This window comes from Danio aesculapii, chromosome 16, assembly GCF_903798145.1.
Source record: "Danio aesculapii chromosome 16, fDanAes4.1, whole genome shotgun sequence".
Lineage (NCBI taxonomy): Eukaryota > Metazoa > Chordata > Actinopteri > Cypriniformes > Danionidae > Danio > Danio aesculapii.
In genome coordinates this window covers 24,890,230-24,900,229 of record NC_079450.1, presented here as the reverse complement: position 1 = coordinate 24,900,229, position 10,000 = coordinate 24,890,230, and the positions used below count along the sequence as shown (strand labels likewise).

The 10,000-nt window shown below is 31.8% G+C and overlaps 1 protein-coding gene across 1 annotated transcript in view; it reads right to left on the bottom strand.

Annotated features, from left to right (window-relative positions):
- The window catches only part of tg (thyroglobulin), a 70,558-nt gene that overhangs the window by 21,070 nt on the left and 39,488 nt on the right, over nucleotides 1-10,000 (bottom strand). Inside the window, exons 32-40 of the mRNA XM_056475831.1 lie at nucleotides 6,082-6,193; nucleotides 5,916-5,995; nucleotides 5,320-5,463; nucleotides 5,123-5,188; nucleotides 3,702-3,836; nucleotides 3,440-3,604; nucleotides 3,136-3,343; nucleotides 2,323-2,410; nucleotides 1,709-1,847 (exon numbers count right to left, since the gene is read on the bottom strand). Of these exons, the coding sequence (XP_056331806.1) occupies nucleotides 1,709-1,847; nucleotides 2,323-2,410; nucleotides 3,136-3,343; nucleotides 3,440-3,604; nucleotides 3,702-3,836; nucleotides 5,123-5,188; nucleotides 5,320-5,463; nucleotides 5,916-5,995; nucleotides 6,082-6,193 (1,137 nt within the window). The remainder of the gene's footprint in view (nucleotides 1-1,708; nucleotides 1,848-2,322; nucleotides 2,411-3,135; nucleotides 3,344-3,439; nucleotides 3,605-3,701; nucleotides 3,837-5,122; nucleotides 5,189-5,319; nucleotides 5,464-5,915; nucleotides 5,996-6,081; nucleotides 6,194-10,000) is intronic.

Below are 10,000 nucleotides of genomic sequence, written 5' to 3'. Positions count from 1 at the left end.
AGGGGGAAAGAATCTGAATATTTTCACAACCACTGTGTGGATGGAACTTCTCACACTGACCTTACGTAACCATATTCCATAACCAGATTCCACTGCATTTTTTGGAATTCTGTTTTATGGAACAAATTATCCAATTTGCACATTACATCATTTAGTTCGACCCTAAGAAAGCTTCCAGGACAAAGTTTAATTCTAAGGTAGAATATATCCTAAAACTTTCTTCATAGCATACAGATTTATCACTTACAGTATATTTTTTTCCAACAATAAAGCGTCCAGAAAGCCATTCCTATTTTTGCAGCATAGTAATATGCAATGAGCACATTAAAATAATGCAACCTATAACATTTTTATACTGCAGAAGATTATAGAGAACTGATATTATATGTTGCTTAACACCAAGTGTGTGGTATCACTTATTTATCAGGATGCATTAAATGTAATAAACATCACTGTAGAGCCCTGCACAGGCCTTAAATCTAAGCCTTAGCCCGGCCCTGGCCCGAGACACACAGCCTGTAGCCCTGTCCTTGTCCAACAGCTTCTGACCCGAAGACTGTCTTTTTTCCGGCAAACAGCTTATACTGTTACAGCCATTAAAATAGACCAGATTTGTATATAATAGAAAGTTGATGTTTTTTATTACATTTTTTATCATTTACATTTACATTTAGTCATTTAGCAGACGCTTTTATCCAAAGCGACTTACAAATGAGGACAAGGAAGCAATTTACACAACTATAAGAGCAGCAGTGAACAAGTGCTATAGACAAGTTTCAGGTGTGTAAAAGTCTAAGAAGCAAAGCATTAGTAAAAAAAAAATAAATAAATTTTTTTTTTCAGAATAATTTAGAGAAATATTTGGAGGTTTTTTTTTTCTTTTAAATGTAAGTTTTATTTTTTTAAGTCACATTGATATCGGTATTGGTATGTGGTCCTGTTTACTCAACTCACAAGTTGTGCATTGTGCATAACCAGTTGGCTCATCATTTGAAGTTATCAGTAATTGAAAAGTTAGCATTTCCTCTAGTATTTTTCACAGTTTTAAGTTTAAGCCATTGGCAACTTTTCTCCATTGCACATGGCTGGAAATCTTTATGCGCAAAGCATCACTGGCACTTCCAGACCGCACGCATTAGATCTCATTAAACTTTTGTAAAAGGTTTTTTCTAAAGCAGGCTCGAAACTCTATATGTGTGCTAGCTATGAGGTGAAAATATGTTCAAAGCCCAAATGCAGGGCTCTACATCACTGTGAAGATTTGAAACTAATACTGCTCATTTGAAATCATTATTTGCACTAAAAAGCAAATACAACAGCTGAAAACAGTTTTCAACACTGATAATAATATTAATGTTGAAAGAACAAAGTCAGCATATTCAAATGATTTCTGAAGGATCATGTGAGACTGAGTTAATGAACCAAAACTCTGCTTTAACCTCAAAAATTTAAGTATATATACACATATATATATATATATATATATATATATATATATATATATATATATATATATATATATATATATATATATATATATATATATATATACACACATGTATATATATATACACACATACATATTTATATACACACACACACATATATATACACACACACATATATATTGTGTGTGTGTGTGTGTGTGTGTGTGAGTGTGTGTTTGTATATAGACACACACATTTCAAATATGTGTTTGTTTGTGTACCTGCACTGAGGAATCCAAATGCAGCCACTCTAAAACTGGCCGTCACTACGATTATGTTGCCAACAGCAGCGAGGTATGAACCGTCTAAGAGACCCGATCCAGAGTTGTGGAAGAACACCAGAACTGGCGCATTCTTTGCCTGTGACATAACAGAAAAACTGTATTATATTATTAATAACTACATCCCATAGTAAGCAGATATAGAGGTTTATAATAGACGTATTAACAATCCATGGTCCAAGGACACACTATATCACAGAAACCAACTTAAAATTATTGTTTTCTTTAATACTCATAATAATAAGAAATGTTTAATGCACAGGATCTGCATATTAAATGTTTTCTGAAGATGTGACATTGCAAACTGAAGTAATGGCTGCTGAAATTAATGCTTTGCCATCCTGGAATAATCCACATTTTAAAATACAGAGAGATAAACAAGATAGAAAACAGCTATTCTAAACTGTAATATATCACATTTTAAAGTATCAAATAAATAAATGAATGAGGATAAGAGATTTTCTTTCAAAAATACTCAAGCCAAGACAAATCCTTTGAAAGGAACCGTTTACTTGTGTGTTTATATGTATTTATGTTTGTCATGGGGATCTTACCACACTGCTGGCAACAAAAACATTGAGGTAGAGACAGTCTTCACTAGACGTGGAGTCAGTGAGATCACCAGGCTGAAGACAGCTGGATCTAAAAAAGTTTTTAGATCACACAAATCACATCTCGCACAACAAGTGACTGGATTAAGGATAATATAAGGGCACATATACATTTATGAATATAGACCTATTCAGACACAGATATAATCTTTTATAAGTTTTTTTCTGGTGCATGCAGGACACTCCAGTTTAGTATAGATAGCAAAATTAAATAAATTGTGACATATTATATCCAAAGACTCTTCATACAGTGGACTAAAAAACAACAGGAATTAAGGAAACGTTTGCTGTTTGTTCACACTACTTATTTAAAAATAAGCTGAAACAACCCAATTCTTGATGTTTTTTTTGAGATAATTTAATTGTTTTATGTTTATGTAATTTATAAACTTAATTCCTTCATGTTGTGCCAACTCAAATTGATTCTATGGAACCCAGCATTACTTTACAGTGAACATTGATAGTTGTGTACATACTGTCATACTAAACAGCTAAAAAATTTTTTGGTTGATAGTAATTAATTAAACTGTACCTTTTTATCAGACTTAACGGACACAATTGATTTTCTGACATATTTTAACTAGAAGATTTCTTACAATGTTTTATTATACTTTCCATTTCAAAACTACACAGAATAAACTGTGATAATCTGATAATATTGGTTTGACTGCAATCTTGTTTTTGACCTCAATTATACAAATAAAATTATGTTTTTGAACACAATTATACAATCTGCAATCATAGTTGCCAGCTCACCTGAAAAATGTGGCGTTCCAGGTCCCGGTCCAGTCAGCAGGCTGTGGGGGGCTGAATCTGAGGTCTCCAATTGGTGGACGAGCATAAGGGACACCCAGGAAGTAGGTTATGCGTTTGCTATCTGAGCCAGTAATCTGTTTCACCTCACTCTCTCCAAGAAGTGTGCCATGATCAGGGATGGACACAGAGGTCAACTCTAGCTGCAAACCTGTACAGAAAAGATCAGATTTCACTGTTATTTGAGAGAAAAAGGATCAGAAACAATCTGGACTGGTTTGAAGAATGTTTAGTTTTAAGGCGTCACCTGTCCTGATGTAAACAGATTGAGCAGGCTCTTTGGTGACTAGTAAACAGCGCCGTCCACTTGTTGTAGGAATGCAGGTGTGTGTGTCTGGATACATCACGCATCTCACAGCTGACTCTCTGCTATCAACAGACACCGCCAAACAGGACTCACTGTCCTCACAGGCTGTAATACAAAAAAGTGATGAGAACACAGTACATCCACAAATATCTTTATTTTAATTGCAGGTTTATCTACTTTTTTTTAATTATATAGAGATTACCGGAAAGACACCAGTTCTTGACTTTATCCAGGTCCTCTGATATGTCTTTGCTAATGTGGACGATGTCAAAAGCTGATACAGATGCATCCACGTACACAGAGGCAGCATCTAACTTCTTCCACTTCTGCAAATCAGCTGCTCGAAAAATAGCATGTTAAATGTCATGTGCTGAATAAAAAAAACTTCTTTTAATTAAATGGATCCTATTATGACCTTTTTACAGGTTGTAAATCAAGTCTCAGGTGTCCTTAGAATGTGTCTATGAGGATTCAGTTCAAAATACATCAGATAATGTTTATTATCCCATGTTTAAAGTGCAACTTTTTGGCTCAAAGTAAAAACACATTTGCATGTGTCTCTTTAAATTGAAACAAGACTAATGCAATTACACAATGTTAGTTATGTTAATGAATGTTGGAGAGTAATAATATTTTAGAGCTGTTAAAAAGTGTCACGTGGACATGGTAATAAAACAATACTAATGCAACTCAACCAGGTCTTAGCCCAATGGGCATGCCTTTACTGATAATTACTAACAGCCTGACTTATTTTGAAAATAAGAGTTCTACATAAAGAGTAAATGAATTAATGAATAAATGAAGCTTTGATAAACTAAAGAGGAATAATTGCAAAATTATCATCATTGTTGTAATCTCACTAGGAAACACTGTGGCCAATTAAAAGCTGCCTGGAGCATGCATTCTTTTTAGATATATTTTTAAATTATTTTAAATACAAGAGGTCAAATGAAATCTTAAAATTTTCTTCAGACACATTGACTCTCTTTCATTATTTAAATCAATTCTCATTTACTCAAGTTGGCTTTTAATATTTAGTTGTCTCTGCACTTGTTGTGTGTATATATATATATATATATATATATATATATATATATACACACACACACACACGTTTATATTCTTCTTGTCTTATTACTCTTCATTTTATTGTATGGTGTCCTTGAGTTGCCAGAAAGGCACCTTTAATTACAAAGTAGTGTTTGTTTTTTCTACTATGAAAGTCAATGGTTACAGGTTTCCAACAGTCTTCAAAATATCTTCTTTTGTGCCCCAAGCTGTTTTGAAACAAGTAAAAAGGTAGTAAATTGTGGCGTAATTTTCCATGTGGATCAGAGTTGGTGTTTTGTTCAGATTAGCCAGTTTTTCACCCGGGTTTTACACTTATTGTATTTACATGAGAATAGGGAAAATATTATGATATGTCTTTTCCATCTACTGAACTCCTATTATGCAGCTATGCCAAGGCATATGCAGATTTTTATTTAATGGCACATTTAATTTAGGAATATTGTAACTTGTACACCATAAATGCAATGCACAACAGAACCCCTTAAAATAATTAATTAGTGATAATAAATTAATAGAAAACAATATATTATTTACAATTGCTTTGTCTCTCACCATTGTTTGAGGGCGACCGAAGACTAAATGGTGGGCAGACACTGGGATTCTTTGTCCACTGGTTCACTTCAAGGACAAACAAAGCTGATGTTACAATGTAATCATCAAGGAAGTTTTCACAATTCACATGCAGGAAATTCTCAATTCAACCACAATGAGTTTGAGTCTCTCATGGGTCTCTGCATATTTAAATATACCTGGCTTTTCATACCAGCCGAAAGGATAGAGTTGAGTTTGGACTTGAGATGGAGAGCAGTCCTGAATCCTCCAGGTAGTGCTGTCATTTTCACCACATGTCTGGATACCCAGACTATTGAGAGTTAGACACAACACATCTGATCCTGCAAAACAGCAAAACAGACACCAACTGTTACTGTGGGTTACTTCATTCCACTGATTTCACCTGCCATAAACAGAATCTGTAGACAATTTTTGCTTTTTCTGCACAGAATTTATGTGAAATGATTTTGAAAGTACAGTAACAAAAAACTTAACACATTAAATAAAAAAAATAAAACATTTTACATTTTATTTAAGGTTTACAATGCAAATCAAATTAGAACCATCTGCTTGGTAAACAAAGTATCTCATATAAAAATTTGCATATTCAATAAAATTATTGAAATTAATATGTAAATGTGTGTAAATATATATTTATTCAGTTTTTATAATTAACTAAAAGACTCAATTACGGCCTTAAAGATCTGTGTGGTTCTAGATATTAAACAAAACATTTGCTTTAAGCGAACAATCAACTAAAAAAATTCCATTGCACGTGCGTGTTCTTTCGTACCAGGTACACCTGAATCTTTGACATATCCTATTCCACGGCAGCATGGATCTTCATCACATCGCCTCTCACACTCAAAAAACCTGCTCAAGATATATGAAGCATATTCATGAGGGGAAACAAATAAACTGTGATGGAGGCACAGCTTTTTGTTGGCATTTCTACTCACCCTTCTGTAATAGGTTTACTGGACACACTGACTCGACTGCGTACAGAGTATGAAACCATCTTCTTAAAAGGAACGCGGCTGTAGAAACTCTTCACACTTCCAGTCAGAGATACTGCACATTGAAGAGAACATATTGTGTATTAAGAAAAGTTTCTTACAAAATATAGTAGTTAACATTTGATTGTAGTCAACATTTTCAGCAAAGTTGTCCTAAAATATTGAACAACATGCATTCTTGGCTTTTTTGAGAAACTTTTTTGATCCTCTTCAGATATTGACTACTGTAGAAAAGTACATTTCCCCCTTCATGATCCAAACAGTGAACCATTAATACAAACATAACAAAAGCATAAATTTTATGACCAAAAACTTTTGCTAATTATGATTAATTTTTCTATTCCCTTTAGTCTGAGCTATGCTGGCTTAAAAAGCTGGAAACTCTTTTTTACAGCACTGAGAAAAAGCCTTTATGGCAGATTTCCACCTAGGTAGCATTATTTTCCAGCCTTAAACACCTACAGCAGACGGACCACATGTTAAGAGTTTATGATCGCACCTTTTTGTTGTGGATTACTTTATAGGCCATGAAACATTCAATCGCTTGTGATCCTTATTATGACTATAAAAAAACCTACATTTGTGTTCCAGGAAGACATAATAGGACTATTGCACTTTAAAGATACTTAACACATATGCTACATTTAAAAGAAAAAAAATGGCATTAAAAGACAATTGCAAAGATGCAGAAGATTCTCATTTCACATTAATACTGCTCTTTTGAAACTTCTATTCATCCTGTTTAATTAAAATAATTTATTGGTTCCCTTTAAGGATTATTTTATGGGTAATTCAGGTTAAGTTATTATAAAATGTATACATTTAGTTTCCACAAAATAAACATGAATTGAAGGGATAGTTCACCCATAAAATGAATATTAACTCATCATTTATTCTCCCTTATTCTGGCTTGCATGGTTCGGGATCTGTAGAGCTGCGCATCGTTGGATTTGCTCTTCAGTGTTTGGACTCTCAGAAGTGATTTTTAAACCACACTGAACTGAGCTAAACTGAACTGAACTTAAACACTGAAAACTGAACTACACTGTTCCAATTTACTATGACCTTTTATGTGAAGCTGCTTTGACACAATCTACATTGTAAAAGCGCCATACAAATAAAGGTGAATTGAAAATTTGTAAATTTGCATTTTTCTGTTACTTTTATGCTTTTGAATTGCATTTTGGGATCTTGACCGTTCTTCCAACAACTTTTAACCTTGAATATTTGGAAAATGTGACTTTTATTGGCATTTTTAATAGTTTAAAGTGATATATTGTCTGGGTTGGTGTTGTATATTATGGTACGAATCATTGTAGTATGTTTGCAGCACATTTTCTGTTATTTTACAGACTTATTTCTCTCTATATTGTTTCTTACTAATTATATCGTTTCAAACTATAAAATGTCAATAAAAGTCACTTTGTTAAACTGTAGAGTTGAATTTTCAACATCAAGTCCACAGAGCAGATATAAAGGTCCCATAATGCATGAATTGAATTGGTTGCTGGCACCAACTGACTTCCACAGTAACAGAAAAAAATAATATGATGACAGAATTTTTACTTTTGTGTGAACTATCCCATTAAACCAGCCAAAATGATCTACATAAAATCTAAATAAGCAGTCCTTTTTAAAAGGAAAGCCAATGGGCCAAAGAGCAGATGGACACAGTCTTTGCCCTGCAGAGGAATGAATGACTAAGGTAATCTGAGAAACATGCCGTCTGTCCACTACTGTTAAAATCAATTATTTGTTATTGCACATGGTTTCAATCCTAGAGCTGTTCTCCAGTTTAGACAGACATCCAGAATAACCACATTACTGTGTGGTCACTCACTCACTTCACCAACTCTTACATAACACATAGGGTTCCATTTCTATTCCAGAGGCGAACAATGAATATCATGCGTAAAAGCCAAAGTTATACAGTCTACGGTCTCGGGTATGTGCTTTTCGCTCAAAGGTAACTAATTCTGACACCTAGAAGAAATGGGGAAAATAGTAGATGGAGAATATGTTAAAATGAATGATGCTGATTTGTTTAACAAAGTCGGTAATTAGGAATAAACCAGCATATATCGATCCCATCAAAACTGATAGTAATGGACTAAATTGCTAATATCATACAATGAATAAAATACAATGAAACAAAAAGTGACCTTTGAATTTTACACTTAACGTGTCATTAAAAACACTAAACTATATGTTCTGAGATGCTAACAGATAAAGGTTTACACTTATTTTGGCAACAGCAACAGCATACTGCAGATGTTAAATGTCAGGACATCGCTAACAGTACAAGTTGCATGAGTGGTCATGTTTGCTGATTTTATAGGTCTGTTGGTTCTTGATAGGTGTTGAGAAAAGTCATATTAGACGGTGTTAGTCTTTACTTCCACGTCCCGCAGACAGCATGAGCTCACCGATGTCTGCACGCCACATGGGCGAGGTGGAGTTTTGCCACTTCACTTTGGTGAAATGTTCTCCAGTCATCAAGACAATGCCTTTAGTAACTACCTCAAGAAATCAGCAATGAGTACTTGACATCGTTCATGTTATAGTTGTTAAAAGTGACATTCTGTTTTGTTGCAATTCATTCAATTATCACACAGTGAAACACAGTGGCAGGTCTATACCATATAGGGCTAATTATATTATATTACATTACATTACATTATATTATATTATTATTATATTATATTAATATTATATTATATTAACATTATATTATATTATATTATATTAACATTATATTATATTATTATTATATTATATTATATTATATTATATTATATTATATTATATTATATTATATTATATTATATTATATTATATTATATTAACATTATATTATATTAACATTATATTATATTATATTATTTTAATATTATATTATATTAACATTATATTATATTAACATTATATTATATTATATTATTTTAATATTATATTATATTAACATTATATTATATTAACATTATATTATATTAACATTATATTATATTATATTAACATTATATTATATTATATTATTTAATATTACATTATATTATCATTATATTACATTATATTAACATTATATTATATTAAAATTATATTATATTAACATTATATTATATTATATTAACATTATATTATATTATATTACATTATATTATATTACATTATATTATATTACATTATTTTAATATTATATTATATTATATTACATTATTTTAATATTATATTATATTATATTATATTATATTATATTATATTATATTATATTATATTATATTATATTATATTATATTATATTAGTAATTTTAAGTGTAGTAATAATGTGCTTTGTGCACGATACTGGAAAATTATTTGATATTTTTGTTCAGTATATTGCGATGACGATATTTCGATATAACATTCCCTTAGAAAAATGCTATTGTTAATAGCTTTGTTTTTAAATAATTTATTTAATGATATTAAAATAAACAGTAAACATCTGTAAACACAGTTAAACTAAAAAAAAAACGTGCCAATGTGCACACATTTAGTCCTTAAAACACTATGAATTAGTGACAATCCTCAGCAGATATTCTGAATCTGCTGTTGTCAATTTTCCTCTCTTGTCTTGACTCAGCTCTGGGTTCACCTTTGGGCTGCTCCAGCCAATAGCAGAACAGTAACAACTGGGCAAGTGGGGATACAGATAGTAAAGGATCCCTCTGATTGGTCAAATTTAGATAAACAGCCAATGCATAAAATAAATATATAACATGTCTGTGATACGTGTAATCCATATGCTCTTATTGCAATAACGATAATTTTGCAATTTATATTGTACAGCCCTATTTGTTAAAGTACATGTACAGTTTTTTTTTTA